We start from the raw sequence: 17,408 nt of genomic DNA, 5'->3' as shown, positions 1-17,408 counted from the left end.
GAAAGTGCACCTGAGAAGCACATTTATTCTGTGGCTGGGGGGAGTTGTGCACAGGTGTGTTTAGATCCAGTTGTTTCACAGTGCTCTTCGAGTCTTTGGTTCCATTACTGTGCCTCCATCTGGTCCTTCTCTCCTTTATTTTAAGTGGGGTGTGTTTGCCAGCTAGGGCTGCTTAACAAAATGCCGCACACTGGGCAGTTTACACAGCAGGCCTTTATTTTCTCACAGTTCTGGAGGCTAGAAAAATACAGGCCAAGCGTTGTCAAATTTGGTTTCCAGTGAAGGAAAGCCTCTCTTCCTGGCTTGTTGAAGACAGTTGTCTCACTGTGTCCCTCATGTGGCCTCATTTCTGTTCACAGGTGGGGCAGGGAGAGAGATCTCCGCTGTGTCTTCCTCTTCTCATGAGGACACTAGTGCCATCAGCATTAGGGCTTATGAACCCGATGACCTCATTCACCCTTAGCCACCTCCCTAATGACCCTCTCTCCAGATCCGGTCACGTCGGGAGTTGGGGCTGCAGCATATGAGTCTGAAAGAGGACACTCAATTCAGTCCGTCACACGGGGTAGCAAAGTCTCCAACTTGTACGGGAGAAGCCCCTGTTTCTTCCTTCAGTTCCATCTGTGCTTGCATTNCTGGCTTCTCTCCTAGCCAGGCTCAGCTCTCCTCTCACCCCTGCCCCAGCTGTATTTGTGAATGGGTCTGTGCTGTCACCCTGCCCCGGGGAAAGCCAAGGAGACCCGCCCAGGTCTTGTCCTCCCCTCTGTGCACCCTGGAGGCAGCACGTGGCTCGCTGTCAGTGCGCCCTCTCCTCCAGTGCTCTCGAAACGTCCACCATGCAGAGATTCTGATACTCGGTGTCCTCACAGAGCAGACAGGCTCAGGACCATCCAGTCCCACTCAGTGGGGACCCAGCACCTTTTTAGAACACACGCCATTGAACAGTGAGAGCTCAATCAGTTGAGGCTTTGGAGACATTGTGCTGAATGCTCAGGGGCCCTGTCCCTTCTTGTATGAGAACTGCAGCCACTGAGGGAGGCATGACAGCATCTGACAGAAAGGCCTGGCACCCTGGGACGACATCAGGGCAACATGCTGATCTGTCTCCTCAGGTGGTTGCTGAGGGGATCGCTGAACCATCATTGCCCCAAAGAAACTCAGCGTTTCTTGTGAGTGAGGGTCCCATGCCATCAAGGAGCGAGTGTGTCGCGGACTGTTGCTCCTACTTAAGACAGCAAGTTGTGCAAATGGTTCAGAAAAGTGTCCTGCAGCCTCAGCTCGCTCTCCCACATCTGTCGCTTAGTAATGTACTCCGTGTTCCTGTCTCCCAGGTGCATCCTGGCTCCCTTGTGCTCCTCACGCGCACGTAAGGTGGGAGGACGGTGTCCCTGGTATGTGACAAGGTGGTCAGTAAGGGTGGTGGAAGACCACGTTCACGCCGGCCTGAGTCAGCAAGAATATGCCAAGCTGTGTCTCGGGTCCTCCAAGGGGCCTGTGACTCTAACGCTGCACTTGGGAAGAAGAAAGGGTGAATCCCCTGAGTGTGTCCTTCCCTAATGATCTGGAGAGACTATTTTCCTGCCACTCTTGTACATAATGACCTGAGGTGGTCTCAGGTGTGGGGGAGGGGTGCAAGAACAGGTGAGCGGCCCAGTTCCAAATCCCCGTTCGTCCCATTCTCCCCTTCGGGAAGGCAGGAGCCCTAGGAGGTGGGCACGTGGCGGCCCTGTGCCCATCCACAGGGAGGTTCCTAGGAGGCCGAGCTGCATATGGCCCAGATCCCGGCCTAGCCCTGAAAGTACTGTCCTTGTAGTGACCTGGGCCCTCACTCCTCTTGCTGGATCCCAGTGCCATCACAGTTGTCAGAGGTACTCGAGAATCCGGAGGTCTCCAGAAGAGCAGCTTGGACCTCTTTGCCAGGACCACTCGAGTGGGAAAAAGGCTCATCTGCCAGTTGGGCGGGGGGTGTTTGTACAGGGTGCCAGGGACAAGAGGATGGGTAGCACACTGGCCCAGACCTGCAGGGGGCCTCCCTGTGAGATCTGTCACTGGCAATGTGGACCACCCCTGCCAGTGTCTGAGGTTTTGCCCCAGGCTGAAGGCGGCGACCCCGACCCCATCTCTGCATGTTGTCTCCGTGACAAAGACTTTGCTTGCGCTGGAGGCGTGGACAAGACTCAGGCTGTGGCCTATAATCAGCCTTATCTGCCCATCTGCTGAGCGTGATTCCTTTCAGTGTCTTTCCTCAACATGTTCACAGCGAACCCCAACAGCCTTCCCCCACAGAGACCTCGACGCCAAAGCACCGGTGAGTGTCAGTCACAAGAGGCTAAGTCCAGTTTGGCCAAAAGGCTGATGTGGTTTGACTACAAATTCAGCTTTTATTTTTTTTTATGTTTTATTTATTTCTAGGAGAGAGAGAGAGACAGCGTGAGCAGGGGAGGGTCAGAGAGAGAGGGAGACACAGAGTCTGAAGCAGGCTCCAGGCTCTGAGCTGGCAGTCAGCACGGAGCCCGACGCGGGGCTCGAACCCACGAACAGCGAGATCATGACCTAAGCGAAAGTCAGACGCTTAACCGACTAAGCCATCCAGGCGCCCCGCAAATTCAGCTTTTAAACTGAGCTGAAGCGCTAAGAACGTCAGAGTTTAAGAAGCTGAGAAATTTAGGTAAGAACCAAGGAACCCATGTTTCCCTGCCACCTGAAACTTGGCTGTTTCCTAGGAGCTGTTGGGTCACTCCTCACACTTTCAAGTGCCACCCTCCTGTGTTTTCAGGAGTGCCAGTATGTCTCTGAAATGGCATTCCTAACAGTGACATTGATTCTGTCATCATGGTGACAGAACTCTCACGTGAACAGTCATCATGGTTAGAAGACCTTTCCAGTTGGCTTTTATTTTTTAAAATTATTTTTTAATGCTTATTTCTGAGAGAGAGAGAGACAGAGTGCGAGATGGGGAGAGACACAGAGAGGGGGAGACACAGAATCCAATGCAAGCTCTGGGCTCTGAGCTGTCAGCACAGAGCCTGATGCGGGGCTCCAAATCACGGACTGTGAGATCATGACCTGAACCAAAGTCGGACGCTTAACCGACTGAGCCACCCAGGCGCCCCTCAGTTGGTTTTTATATTTGGGAAGGGGATAGTGAATTCCTTCCTCCCAATCCTGCCTTGACGCCTTGTGGGCAGTGTCTGGTGGAAGCACGAGGAAATCGGTTGAGAGGGGTGGGTGTGCGGGCCATGGTCTGGGCCAGGGTCTGTGCATGGGTCTGTGCACAGTGCCATTGTCCACACTGGGGGCTCGGTCATCCTGGGTGTGCGGGCTGGGCGCTGCAGGCTGTTTAGCAGTATACCTGATCTCTACCCCTGGGTGGCAGTAGCATCCCCTGCCTGCGCCACTCCCCAGTTGGGACAAATGAAATGGGTCCAGACCCTGCCACTTGTCCCCCTGAAGGGGACCACCCTGGTGTGAGGGAGTGTGAGGGGTTACCCTAGGTGAGAACCACTCTCCTTGGGGACTTATTGAGGCCACTTCTTTTATTTTTTTACATTTATTTGTTTTGAGAGAGAGAGAGAGAAAGAGGAGAGGGTGCCAGCTTGAGTGGGGGAGGGACAGAGAGAGGGAGAGAGAACCCCAAGCAGACTCCACGCTGAATGTGGAACCCGACACAGGACTCAGTCTCCTGACCATGAAATCATAACCTGGGCTGAAATCAAGGATCTGATGTTCAACCGACTAGGCCACCCAGGTGCCCCTAAACAGGTGATTTCTAAGGCTTTGCTGGGGAATAAGATCTCAACTCTTGGTGCCCCTCTAAGAAAGCTCTCTTGTGGGTGGCTGCTTCATCTGATGTTACCTAACCACATGAGAGCTGATGTCCATCTTTGGGGTGATGACCCAGAGCACCCGGTCAGTCTCTGTGGCATTGGTGTATCCGTGTTTCATTCAGCGACTCTTGTGATGAGTGTGAACCACAATCATCCCCAAGCCCTAAAGGGCACTCAGGCAGAAAGTGGTGTGCATGCTTCCATGGAACATGCCGTCCAGATGAGACCGTGATAGTGCTTCTTTTCCTGGGATTGGCCAGTCAGTGGGTGAAAGGCTCCAAGTCTTCCACCCTCCCTCCTGTCACTGTTTGGCACCTTCCCCCAAGAAGGGACCAAGGGAAATGTACCCTAGAAGAGATGTTGGGGGTCCACTGAAGAACAGAGCTGACCCCAGCCCAAGGTGAAGGAGGTTTGGGCAATGCTTTGTGGGGAGTGAGTCCACGCACTCCGAATCACCTGGCCCCACACCACATCTCATACTTTGGAGCACACTTCGCACAGCCCTCCCTATGCAACCCTTGCTGGTTGCATTGCATTTTCACTTTCCTAGACACACTCACCTTTGATGGTGCCCTGGGAAGGAAAGTAAAATCCAGTGTTCTGGGCCAGCGTGGTGTCTCCTCTGGTTCTGTGAGAAGGGGTTGTTTCTAAGACTTTATCCGGCCAGCCCAGCCCAGCCCATACAAGACTATATTGCTGCTCAGTTCAGCCTCGCTTGAGCTCAGACTGCTGCCAGGTGCCCAGCCCAGGAGGGCTGGAGGCCAGCCACTTTCCATCCACAGAGGGAAGGGTCAACACATAGGCATGACTGAGTGGTGTGAAGGAAGCGTGGGATTGGTCTGCTAATGACATCATGCTGTCTAGGTTTTGTAAATGGGACCATACCCTTTTTGAAAAGCAGACACTGTGATACTACAGTTCCATACATCCACCCCTTTCTGGATAGATTGACATGTCAGTGAGTTTCACACGGGTTTAAGTTTACAGGAAAGTGGTTCTCAAATCAGGATGGATTTTGGGATCAGGATGCATATGGAAGTCCAAGATAAACATAAAAAAAAAGTCCCTTTTAAGGGCTCAGGATTTCACAGGTTACTTAATCTTAGAAAGGGGACAAGCACCCATTTGGTAGCATCAGTTTATAAGGGAGCAGGCTGGGGCAGGATAAATTTGCTGCAGCCACATCAGGGCTAGACTCAGGGTGATGGGGGTTCCTGTCATCCATCGCCATGTGTCCATCCATTGTGGGCTGTTCCCCCTTCTCAGGGGGACTCTGGGCCTGATGTTCAGAAAGGAAAACGGTCGGTGTCTTTCGGTTCTCGTGGATGGCTGCTTGTGCAGACAGACGCTCCCCCTCCACCTGACTTCGGAGCCCGTCTCGTGTCTATGCCCAATTATTGCTATGGTGAGAGCATGGACACTTGTTTCCTATGCTCCTTAAGACCAACACCCTTTAACGGAGCTCCTGGATAAGAGCGTGCATTACTTATAAGCTGGACGGCCCAGCAACCAGAGGTTTCTTCTCAAGTTGAACCATGACACGCTGAAATGTTTAGTTCAAATCGAAGGAGGAGAAAACGAAGAAAGGGAAAAATTCACCAGATCCTGTACCTGCAGTGAAAGCCGAACACAAATCCTGTCGTCCAGGCACCAGGGAGCAGCCCCTTAAACTGGAAACCTGTAGGACTCTGGCAGCGACTGTCCACACCCACATCTGGGTGTTGGAGACCAGTGAGGGTGCTTTTAGCCCTCTTGCGAGGTGAGACTTGATCTCTTCTCGTGTATAAAGTGAAGATCCTGTTATCTAAGGACACCAACAGGACAGGGAAATGTGCCTGGATGTCTGGAAAAACATTGTCACTGTCATCCTTAGGCCACTGACGCTAGGTTCTTGGACCTGTCCAGTGCCTTAAGAAGTCTTTTTAACGAGTGGATGTTGAACACGGGAGCGGATTAACTGACTACCCACTGGGTAATGCATTATGCCAGGAGTGGTGTTCCATTCAATTCTTTACCGCGCAAGCAAAAGAGGGCTACCCAACCGCTAAGAAAGAAACATCACAGAGGCCACAAGCACTGGCATTCAGCAGGAAATGGCTCCTTTTCTGATACATTTTATCCACCTGCCTGTTTTCTGACAAAATGATCGCCTGCAGGAGTTGTAGTGTGCTTAGATGGGGCACCCTGAGGGCCATCAGTAGGTGGCAGGTAATCCGGGAAACAGTGGCAGTCCCAATAGCTATGGAATGGACCCGGGTGATGAGGAATCACAGTCACAGAGGCGGCAGGCCCAGCAGCCACGACAGACACCCAGGGGTGGCACAAGGGTAGCATCCCAGCCACGGAGAGGGGTGCAGTTGGCACATGGAGGAGCGCAGGAGGCACGACAGCAAAGCCCACCGCTGGCCCATAGGAGTGCACGTGGGCAGAAGGCAGTGTGAAACAGACCAGGGGGAAGGCTGCAGGCATGGCCGCGTCAGCGATGAGAGGGTCAGGAGCCTGGGCGCCCTCGGGCTGGCCATTAGAGAGCCAGCCTCCTGCAGCATCTGGATCAGTCAAGCTGGGCCTGGCTGCAGTCCCTGGATTGCCTGGAGGCGCAGACTCACTCTTGACCAGGGGCAGTAGGGCTGTCAAACTCTAGGCTGCTTGCTGGCTCCATCCTGTCCTCATGAGAGGTGGGGAGTTCCTCTGGTGGCCTGGTGGCTACAGGTGCTGGGGGAATTCAGGCCTGCTCTCTGCCTGCCTTAATGCAGATTTAATGCCCACTCTCCTCTTCATCCTCACAAAGTGAGGGCAGTCTCTCTTAAGCAAGGGACTGCTGTAGAACTGTAACTGAGGTGTAAAATTGAAAGAGGAAAAGAAACCCCCAGTCACAACAGAGTTGATCACAACCAGCACCAACATCCTAGGCCCCTGTGCTGCCTAAGCCAGCCATCCGGAGACCTCTTTGGAGAAGGTCACACAGTCCCAACAGAAAGCTGTACGCTAGCCTGCCTGTCACCATTCGCTAACTTACGACCCACAAGTCACCCTGGGACAAGGACTACAAGGGGCCAACCAGGCTAAGAGTACAAGTTGGACAAAGGGCGACTTGGAGTCTGCAGACCGGGAGAGATGTGGAGGCTCTATGAGCAAGTGTCAGCTGGCAACAGAATCGCCCCGTTGCCAGGCGTCACTGGCTCTTGGCCCGCAGGGGCCCACTAACCTTGGGAAGCATGCCCATTTAGCCAACCTTCAGGAGGCCTCCAAGAGTGCTTGGGGGCTGGCACCCCCAGACCACCCTGGGGACACTGCTTTCACCAAAACAGACCAGTACACACCCTTCCCCCCCAGGTACACTTTAGAGCTATGGGCGTCATGCGTGCACACATCTCCTGGTGACACTTGTCCCTGAGCAGGAGGGTGTGAAGATAGAGTTTCCCTGTTTTGGCTATTGAGACTGCTGCTATGAACATTGGGGTACATGTGCCCCTCTGCATTAACACTCCTGTATCCCTTGGGTAAATTCCTAGCAGTGCTATTGCTGGGTCATAGGGGAGTTCTAGTGTTAATTCTTTGAGGAATCTCCACACTGTTTTCCAGAGGAGCTGTACCAGTTGACATTCCCAACAGTGTAGCAATATGGATGTAACTAGAGGGTGTTATGCTGAGTGAAATAAGTCAGGAAGAGAAGGACAGATACCATATGTTTGCACGTACAGGATGATTAGGAGGAACTTAATNAATGACTTCACTTACATGTACTGTGGAGTGATGGCCACAGTACACTCAGGGGATGCCCATCACCTCACATAGATGCCAAACCAAAAGAAAAAATAAACAGGAATAAAGAAAAAAGAAAAAGAAAGGCAAAAAGGAATGGCCGTTTTCCCTTGTGATGAGAACTCTCGGGACTTACTCTGTTAAATCACGTGCCAGCACCCCACCTTGCAGCGTGTGCCCTCATCATCACGTGCTGTGTCTTTGAAGAAAGCGCCAGGGACACACTTGGCACTATCTGGAGCACTTTCCCCATATTCAGTCTCCACCACTGCTGTCACCGCCGCCGCCCAGAGGGGGACATGTGCACCAAATTCCCCTTCAGGGGTCCTTGAATTTCCAGCACATCGGACCTCACCACCCCAGAGCCTAGTGGCTCAGCCCCTGTCAGGGGTGGGGTCACCCACCCTTACCTTGATCAGTACCTAGATGGGGTCTCCAGGGAATAAGTTGGTCAGGCATGCAGATGGCAGGACATCCTGGTAAATTTTGCTGAATCAATAGAGGTTGAGCTGGAGGATGAATTTCTTCATACAGTCTGTTTCAATCACTTTGTTCAGGCCAGGCCTCTGCAAAATCTCCTTCTGAACAGTTTCTTGTTGATGCCTATGCAAATCCCATTGTCCCACCAAACTAATGCAAACTGATTGCTGTTGACAATCTTCCACAGCTTCTTGGGGAAGGGCAGGCTGAGGAGATTGCCTGCTCCCAAGGACAGGGCATCACAGACGGCGTGTGATTGCTGTTGACAATCTTCCACAGCTTCTTGGGGAAGGGCAGGCTGAGGAGATTGCCTGCTCCCAAGGACAGGGCATCACAGACGGCGTGTGGTCTTTTGAACAAAGGCTCCTGGGTCAAAGCTTGCAACGTGTTTCCTTCAAGCAGCAGCAGGAAGCCAGGGGGCCCAGCTGATACCAGCTGGGCCAGGGTGAGGGGAGGGTCTGCTGGGGGAGCATAGCTCTCTGAGCCAGTTGCGAGAACCCCTATTTCTGGAGGAAATGGTACCATCCCAAAGCTGGGACCCTGACCTGTCAGATGATTTTTCTAGAGAGCCATCCTCAGTGGTGGCATGTCCTTCCTTCCTGTAAACATGAGAGTGTGGCATGGCCAGCAGCACCCCTTGGTAAGAGTGCAGCTGGGGACATCACAAAGGTTCTCAGGTTACTTGGGGGTGACATCGTAACACAGCTAGCAGGTGACCTGATCAAGGGTGAGCCACACAAGTGACCTGTCAGCACACCAGCATTCTGGTCACACAAAGTCATTCACCCAGAAAACCAACACTCATCTACAGGTTTAAAGTAACAATGTCAAACATGGGGCACAAGCCAACAACTCTCTTTGTGTTCTTGATCTCCCGGGGCCCAGCTGACCCACACTGACATGCTGCCCAAAGAAAGTCAGAGCTCGTTTTCTGAGGCCATGAGCCTTGAGAGCCCCAAACAAGGTGCATGCTTTCAAACACACAGCAAAGGCCAACACGGGTGTCCACGGCCAAGGGAGTGGCCACATGGTCCTTTCAGCATTGTCACAGCCAGCATGGTGAGGTCCTCAGAGACCCTCCCAATTCACCCATGCCTGGGTCACCTGAAGGCACATGGAGATTGCTGCTTAGGTGAATGGATTAGCCAAATGTCCCACTACTATCCTGCACACTGATGAGGGGAAGGAGGCTTTCTTCTTGCCTTTCCTCAGCCTGTATGTTGCCCCCCTCCACACCCCACCAATGCCTCCCAGGCAGATTCCCGGGCCCATCAGGACAGGGCATGAGCCACTGGACTCATGCCAGCTTACTTTCCTTGACTGACGTCTGCAGGGACACCGTCCTGGTTTGTGCCCAGGGTTTGAGCTCTGCAATCCTTCTCTGGGCTGTGGGGCTGGAGAATCAGTAAGAGGCGGCCATGCAGAGAAGCCTCTATTGCACATTCTCTCCACGTGCAGGGCTACCTACGCTGAAGACCCATCACACACTCTCAATTCTGGGCAGGAACTCAATGATCTTCCAGAGATTTCCATGAAGCAGAAATATCTCCAAACTCAAGGGCATTTTGTCTAACAGCAAGTCTGAAATATGGTCTGTTGACTTTGGCTACTTGCAGGCAAACCATGGGCTGAAAAGCCATCTGAGTTAAGTGCCCGGTAAAATGCAGAGACAGCTAGGTGAGCAAGACAGAAATCACAAGGTATTTTAAATGTAAGCAATACTCAGCTGCTGGTGTCACCGAGCAATGCCTCAGGACCACTAAAAAGCCCATTTCAGTTTTAGACTCTCTTGGGACTCAAGAGTACTCTCGTAGGGCTCCTAAGCTATAACAATGATGGCATGGGTTTACCCAGCCAACAGCCGAGTCTCCATGATGTCCGTCTCCCTCTACACTCTCTATGTTCAGGCTGTGCCTGAAGACTCATTAGAGATGTTCACCCTCCCGCATGCGCCGTGGCCACCTGTGACCACTACAGGGTGTTTCATGCTGGCTGAGAAGAATCCAAGCATCCTGGGCCATATCTCATGGAAGATGCACACAGTACCATCGAAAAGGAGGAACCAGTTTATTGAATAACTGCAGGGGGCAAAAATAGTGGGTTGAGCTACATTTGTTACACAGCAAGCAGGAAAGGCTTTGCCATTCCCATTCCCCCTGTCCCCTAGAGACAACAGGCTTGCTGACAGCCGCTGCCAGGCAGTCTTGTGTGCTGAACACTGGTTGAGCCTGATTGGGACACGTTATCAGCTACCCCCATTAAACCCTTCCCTCTCTGGGGCAACGATGCCAGTGCCCCTTTTCCCTCCTTTCACAAACGGCTACTTTTTCTCAGGCCAAAGACTCTTTTCCTGGAAGATCTGCTTTCTTCTGCTTTGCCTGGGGCTCTACCAGCAGCTCTTGGAACAAGTGTACTCCTAGTCAAAAGCACGGGCCAGCTGGAATGGCTTATGTTGGGGGGCCAACAAAAGGACTCAGACCTTAACAAATACACAATTCCAGTGGCTATTTCCAGTTTCAGCAACTTTCTCCAGTATTCTAGTTTCAGCTCATGCAAATCTTCCCAGAATGTAGGAAAAGCCCAAACCATCTCTTGCTTATTGTGGCCGTTCTGGCAGTAGCAGCTACCATGTGTGTGGAGAATTTCAACGGGGGGTGATGATGATGGCCCATTAAGGGGTGACACCCCCTGGGCAGGACACGTGTGCCAGCAGCTTCTGCTTCTGCAAGAGAACACGCATGTCTCCCAAACAAGCTTGTAAAAAAATACTTTAACAGAATATACTGTACAGAACTAGGATTTAACACGGTATATTACAATGCTAAAATATTTGTATAAATACTATACAGGCACAGAGTCACTCCATTGGAAAGGGCTCACCGATGGGGCTGTTAAAAACTGCTGTCAGCATTGCCCAAAGAGAAACGACTTCCACAGCAGGAACACAAACAGTAATGACGGTGTGGGTACACGTACGTGGTGCCACAGAGGTGTATTTACAGTTCCTATGGACTACACTGCAACAGGAGAATCTAAGCTATGTGGTGAGGCTGGCTTGGTTTAAAAAACCATTTTCAAAGAACACCTTCAATAGGAATTTTAGCACTTTGAAAACCAGTTCATTCTCTGGCCTAAGCGGCCAATCCCTAACAGATTTAAGTCAGCTCCTAAGGCGCCTGCCCAGAGGGGATGGCTTTCCCTTTCTCACGCACGCTTCCTCCATCACGCCCATGTCCACGTCCACTGACATATGCCCGAGCCCAACCCACACTGCGGGTGCCAGTCACCTGCCATTTGTGCATCCCATCAGGGTGTCACTGGTAGGCATTGAGTGCAAACAAGGCATGAGATGGAAGTCCCCGGAGTCCCAGCTCAGGCTCCAGTTCTGGGTGGGGTCAACAAAGAGGCAGAGGAGGGTAGGAGACAGCGTGCGTCCCAGTGGTCCGCTTGCATTCTGTTCAAGGAAGTGGTGTCTAATCTGGCATTTCAATATTCAGTTTGGGAGGTGGCAGGACATACTTCCCAGGGCTCTGGGTGATAACTACCCTGGTCTTCTTCCGAAACATTGGAGCAATTTTAGGAGGTTCTGGAACTGGGGTTTCTTCGGTTTCCTCGTTATCTTCATGATGGAGGTCATATGAAATGTTTCCATATTCTCTCAAAAATGGGAAGATTTCAAGCAGAAACTGACAGAAATCCTTGCGAATACCAAACCACCCTGAAAAAAGAAGTTTGAAAAAACTTTTTCAAACACTAGCCTCCACTGAATTTCATGTAACTTTTCTTTCCTGAATGTGATGTTTTACTTGTACAGGTTAATGCTTCATCCTGACATCTTACAAATGAAGACAGAGCAAGGCCTGAATACCCACTAAGGACAAGAAGAAAGGCCTGTGGTTCTGTGGCTCTCCAAGTGGGGCTCTCAGACCAGCAGCAACCACAGGTTGCAGGTTGTATCCCTGCAACCTTGTCAGAGATGGGCATGGGCCTCCCGGGACTCCCATGGCTGCTCCAGTGAGAGGGCTGCTCTAGCAAGTGTCAAATCTCTATGGCATCAAGACTATGTCAACAACCTCTCATCTTCCCTGCCTGGGATACACTCACATGTGACAAAGAATGTCAAGGATGTCATTCAAGAAAGGGACTTCTGTCAGCATCTGGCAGGCATGTTGGTCCAGGCCGGCAGGCAGCCTGAGCTACTTCTCTAAGTTACTTCTCTGAGACCTGCTCTTGCTGTCTGTACCACGGGACCATCCATCGGCTCAGTACTGGCTTTCCATAGGGCACAACGCCTCCCACCCCCCAGTTCCCCTGGCTTCTAGAATGGTGTGCTCTGGGGCTACCTGCAAAGGGGCTCACAGTCTAGTGAGGAGGGAACTTTTGTCAAGGGTCACTTCAAAACCGAATGTGCCATCGTGCAGGTGGAGAAAAGAGAAAGTAGAGCACCTCTGACAAGACACAGCAATGTGTCACTGCGGAGAATGAGGAGGACACAGAACCTAAAAGGACTCCCAGGGTTTGGTGGGTGACATGGATCTTCGTCTAATCCTTGGGAGCCCCTGAAAAGCAGGTATCTTGATCCCCATGTTGGAGCAGAGGGGACAGGGCTGAGATGCTACCTACCATGGTAAGTCCTACCTCAAATGGCAGAGTGGACCACTAAGAAGGCCATGGTGCGAGGCAGGGAAAGCAAGGTTGAAAGCTCACCTTTTCCTTTAAAAATTCCAGGCCTTTCTCAGGTCTAGATTTCTCATGCAACCTCCCTTAGCTCAGACCCTCAGGCTCATCTTTTCACAGAGTGGAACACACACACACACACACACACACCACAGGTCAAGGGCTTCTGAAGTGCTGAGTACATACAGTGGTTTCCTCCCTTCTGTCCAAATGTGGTTGCCATCAGAGTGATCAAGGAGAGCCAAAGGGGGACAAATATTGGGATACAAGAGAATGCGTTGTGGCCATCCAGTTTGTGAACCAACAGGATCTAATAAGGAAAGAGAAATAGTTGAGCTTCTATTGGTAAAGCATCTGAGAGTGGACGATGTCTGAAGCCAGTCCACCCTTCCCTTGTCAGGTCTCAGAAGGGGGAAAATCAGCTCCACAGGAGACTATGAAACCCTCTATTCTGCAGGGCAGAATTAGACAAACTTTCATATCCTTCTTCAGGACTAAGCAAAATCTATCCACTTGGGACGTTTCTAGCACCAACATTGTTACAGGAGGCTCCTCCTGGTGTTTGTTCGAAAGAGTCAACAGTGCCAATTCTATAATTCTGCACATAACTCAAATATGAAAAATACCCAACTTTCTCTTTCTACATGTAAACAAATCAGTACATACCCATGCATCATGGCTAGAGAGACTTCTCACTGCCAGCCCCTCAAGAGACAGGTCATTCTAATTTGACCATCATCCTCTCCATGTGCTCATGGTACTCCATGCTCCAGGTAGAGCAGGCCATCTTGACAGGCATGCAGAGTACAGTTGCAGGGAAGGGTGGGACTCGGGGACTGAAGAGTTTTGGTATCAAAGGCTTACCTCAAAAGTAAGGAGAGGCACGACAATGGTCATCCAGCTCAGTGCCATTGTTATGTGTGTCCTTCGCTGTTCCGCAATCACATCCATGGAACGCAGGAACAGGACAGACCACACAATGTAATAGAGAACCACCAGGCACAGAAAGGACATGAGAATCCACAAGGGGACACACACGACCTGAGGGAAGGAGAGAAAAAAATCTTTATAGCTTGTGCCCAGCACCTGAAGGGGGGCATAGCCAAGCCCTTACTGGATCTCTGTGGTAAGATAACGCATGCACGAATGAGGACAGCCACTCCGCACTGCAGGGGTGCTGTGAAGGACAGCGTGGAGCCTGCCACCCTCTCTGGGACATGTTCTGTTCTGGGCCACTCTTGGGGGGGAGGAGCCCGACAGCTGCCTTTCCTAAGATATGATCTCACTCAGCCTGCCTCAGGCTCTGCCCTGTGGAAAGGGCAGCCCGCCACTCTGGGCATACTCGCCCCACCTGCCCCTGACATCCCTGACATGCCCTCACCACGGGCTGCTTCCCCATCCAACTGGAGGCACTCTGGCTAGAGACTCTGGGGGGATGTACCCCTGGGAACTTTTCGCTGCCCAGGTTGCAGAGGCCCTCCACTCACATGCATGCCGACACTGACAGGGCTCTGCCACCCGGTCCCTGCCACCTCACCCAGGCAGGTTACACGTCTGCTGCCATTGCACTGGAAAGACCTGGCTTCACCTCTCTATGAGCCCACAGGAGAGCTCCTCTCCTCCCCACCCCAGGCTCCCCTGTGTGATCCTTCTCCCTCCTGCACTGCCCCTTGGATCCATCTGTCATCCCTCTATCCCATGTTATCAAACAGTAAACTGACTGTTTCCTTTTGGTGTATACTTCTAGGATTTGTCACCCATGCACGTGTAGAACTATGTATCCCCTGGCAGGACACAGGACAGCTCCTTCACACCACAGGACTCCTTTGTGTGATCCCTTCAGTGTCATACCCTCACCCCACCCCTAACCCCAGGCAACCACTGATCTGTCCTCTATCACTAACACTTTCATCTTTCCAAGAGCGTGATGTACATGGTGCCACAGAGCAAGTCACCATCTGAGACTACGCTCTCTCAATCTGTACAATGTCTGGGAGGTTCCTCCGAGCTGCTGCGTGTAACGACAGGTCATTTTTAGTGCCAAGTAGTGTTCTGTTGGATAGATGCACCACTGCCTGTTTATCCAGCCACCTGTGGAAGGAGATCTGGGTGCTTTCTTGTTTTTGGCTGTCACAAATAAAGCTGCTATAAACACTTGCGCATGGCTTTTGTGTGGCTGTATGTATTCATCTCTCTAGGGCAAATAACCACGATTGCACTGCTAAATTTTATGGTGACTCCATGTTTAAGTCTGTGAAATTGCCCAACTGTTTCTCGGAGTGCCTATATAGTTCAGTATTCCCACTGTCGGGGTGCAAGTGCCCCGGCCCCTCTGCACCCTCCCCTGTGCTTGGCATGGCTTTCTTTATCCCTGCCATTCTGGTGAGTGGGTTGTGGGGCCTCATCCTGATTTTCCTTTGCCTTTCCCTGATGGGAGATGACATCCTGTCCATGTGCATACTTGCCACATGTATATCCTCTTTGTGAACTATCTTTCCAAGTCTTCTGTCAGTTTTAAAATTAGGTTGTTTTTTGAGTTTTGAGAGTTCTTTAGATGTTTTGGATACAAGTCCTTGGCTGGACATGTGCTTTGCAAATATTTTCTGCTGGTCTGTGGCCTGTCTTTTCACTAATTCCATTTCAGTTCTGAGCTTCTTTTACGGACCTTGTTGTTAGTGTCACTTGTAGGGACTCCTCATCTACCCCAGGTCTCAAAGATTTTCTCCTACATTTTCTTCAAACAGTACTTTGGTTTTCCATTTTGTTTTTAGACCTATGATTTGAGTTGGTGTGTGATTTTTAATCCTCTTGAATCGCTTGAGTTTATGACGGTAGGTCTGGCCAAAAAGTCTATGGAGAGCCTCTTCCCGTGTCCTCTCGTCATGCAGCCGCTCTCACTTGGGGCCTCCGTGGGTGGAATGTCCGTGATCATAGCAGCTTCACTCGGTCTCTCTTGATCATTGTGGGAAGTATGCAATCAGACTGCTCCACCTGCTGGGACCTGCACAGGACTGAGGTCGGAAAAATCCCTCCGTTCACCTATAGAAAATATTCTTAGTTCCTAATCTTTTTTTCTCTGATTGCACTTTATACTAAAATTTTGGTCTTACTCAGATTTGTTTCCTCATGTCACAACAGAAAATTCTGAACCCAATTACAATTCTCCAGAGACAGCATCCTAAAAGTACGTACCCAAACATTTTTTATTATGACTGTTTTATCAGACTTTGGGCAGAAGTGAAGAGTCTTGTCTCTATTCACTATGGAGGTGACTTATGTTCCCTTATTTTCTTCCCTGTCACCAAATGAATATTTTCTTTTTTCAAATATTTTTCTATTTTTGTTACTTTTCTTAAGGTAAACCATGTTCATTACAGAAAAATGTTTTATGTGCAAAAGTACACATCAAACAGCAGAGGGAAAGAAAACAGAACAAAACACTGGCATGACCTCATCTCCCAGAGGCAACGCACCTCTTCTACTTCTGCTCTCTGCATCAGTAGTTGGAAGTCCTACTGTATTCTTTAATTTGTAGCTTGCCATGTGTACATAGTTACATATGTATGTATCCCTACTGATCCATCCACCCACTCTTCTATCCATCTATGTAGTCAATTTTAACCAAACATCCAATAACTGAAGCCACAGGTTATACGCATGGCTTACACCTCATCCCTGGAAGGAGTGTAAACTGGCACAACTCTTTTAAAAAGCAAATTGGTAGGGCAGTTTGTATTTCGAAATCTCAGAAAGCTCCCACCTTCTGGCCCCGTAATACTGTTTCTAGAGTCTTTCCTACAGAAACAATGAAAAAAAATCAGGCAAAGATTTTTGTTATGCACAAAAATATATGTTACATCATGATTTAGACTCACATTTGTATCAACTTCAATATTTGGAAATAAGGGATGGTTTAGTAAATGCATTTGAAGAATATTGCATCAATTAGACTTTAGGTTATGTTCATCAAGACCTTTTATTGACACAGGAAAATGCTTATGATGCATTAGAATGAGAAAGCAGCACACAAAATTATATACACGGTATGTTCTCAACTATCTGTATGAGACAACCTCCAGCACAGGAAACAGAAACCACTAACCATGTAATCTCCCAGTGGATTACAGGTGATTATCCTTCTATTACCTAAGCTTCTCTGTCTTTTCCAAGTTTTCTACAATGAACACAAATTACTTTTATAATTAAAAAAAAAGAAAAGTTTATTTTAGGATTTTAAAAGTTACATACAAGCCAGGGCCAGTGGATGATCTTGTCCAGTCTTAAGGCAATGAATATAAACTGCAGGATGTTGACAGAACACAGTATTTCTAGCTAAAAATGAAGAGAAGAGTCAATTAAACAAAGTAAAAGTTGTATTCAATACTGCAATTATTTGGTTAACACACTAAAAAGCAATGTAAATTATAATATGGTAAAATTTTTAGTAAGTTATATTGGGACCTCCAGGGGCACCTTGGTGGCTCAGATGCTTAAGTGTGACTTTGGCTTAGGTCACGATCTCACTGTTCACGAGTATGAACCCCACATTGGGCTCTGTGCTGATAGTGTGGAGCCTGCTTAGGACTCTGTCTCTCTTCCTCTCTCTCTGCTTCTCCCCCATTTGCACTCTCTCTATATATTTTGAGAGAGAGTTTATTTATT

The 17,408-nt window shown here is 50.0% G+C and overlaps 2 protein-coding genes across 2 annotated transcripts in view; both read right to left on the bottom strand.

Annotated features, from left to right (window-relative positions):
- Positions 1 to 6,530: 6,530 nt before the first annotated feature.
- On the bottom strand, positions 6,531 to 8,764 carry LOC144226755 (heat shock transcription factor, X-linked-like). Its single transcript, XM_077758287.1, is given in 5 exon segments — positions 6,531 to 6,659; positions 8,138 to 8,172; positions 8,175 to 8,288; positions 8,381 to 8,530; positions 8,752 to 8,764. Coding segments are annotated over 5 exon segments (441 nt in total).
- Positions 8,765 to 10,112: 1,348 nt separating this feature from the next.
- Positions 10,113 to 17,408, bottom strand: part of TMEM185A (transmembrane protein 185A) — a 17,232-nt gene continuing 9,936 nt past the window's right edge. The window contains exons 3-6 of the mRNA XM_077758288.1: positions 16,995 to 17,078; positions 13,611 to 13,787; positions 12,933 to 13,056; positions 10,113 to 11,787 (exon numbers count right to left, since the gene is read on the bottom strand). Of these exons, the coding sequence (XP_077614414.1) occupies positions 11,543 to 11,787; positions 12,933 to 13,056; positions 13,611 to 13,787; positions 16,995 to 17,078 (630 nt within the window). The 3' untranslated portion in view covers positions 10,113 to 11,542. The remainder of the gene's footprint in view (positions 11,788 to 12,932; positions 13,057 to 13,610; positions 13,788 to 16,994; positions 17,079 to 17,408) is intronic.

The sequence above is a fragment of the Crocuta crocuta genome, unplaced genomic scaffold, assembly GCF_008692635.1.
Source record: "Crocuta crocuta isolate KB4526 unplaced genomic scaffold, BGI_CrCroc_1.0 scaffold874, whole genome shotgun sequence".
Taxonomy (NCBI): Eukaryota; Metazoa; Chordata; class Mammalia; order Carnivora; family Hyaenidae; genus Crocuta; species Crocuta crocuta.
Note: the sequence above shows the minus strand (reverse complement) of the source record. Positions and strands in the feature narration are given on the sequence as shown.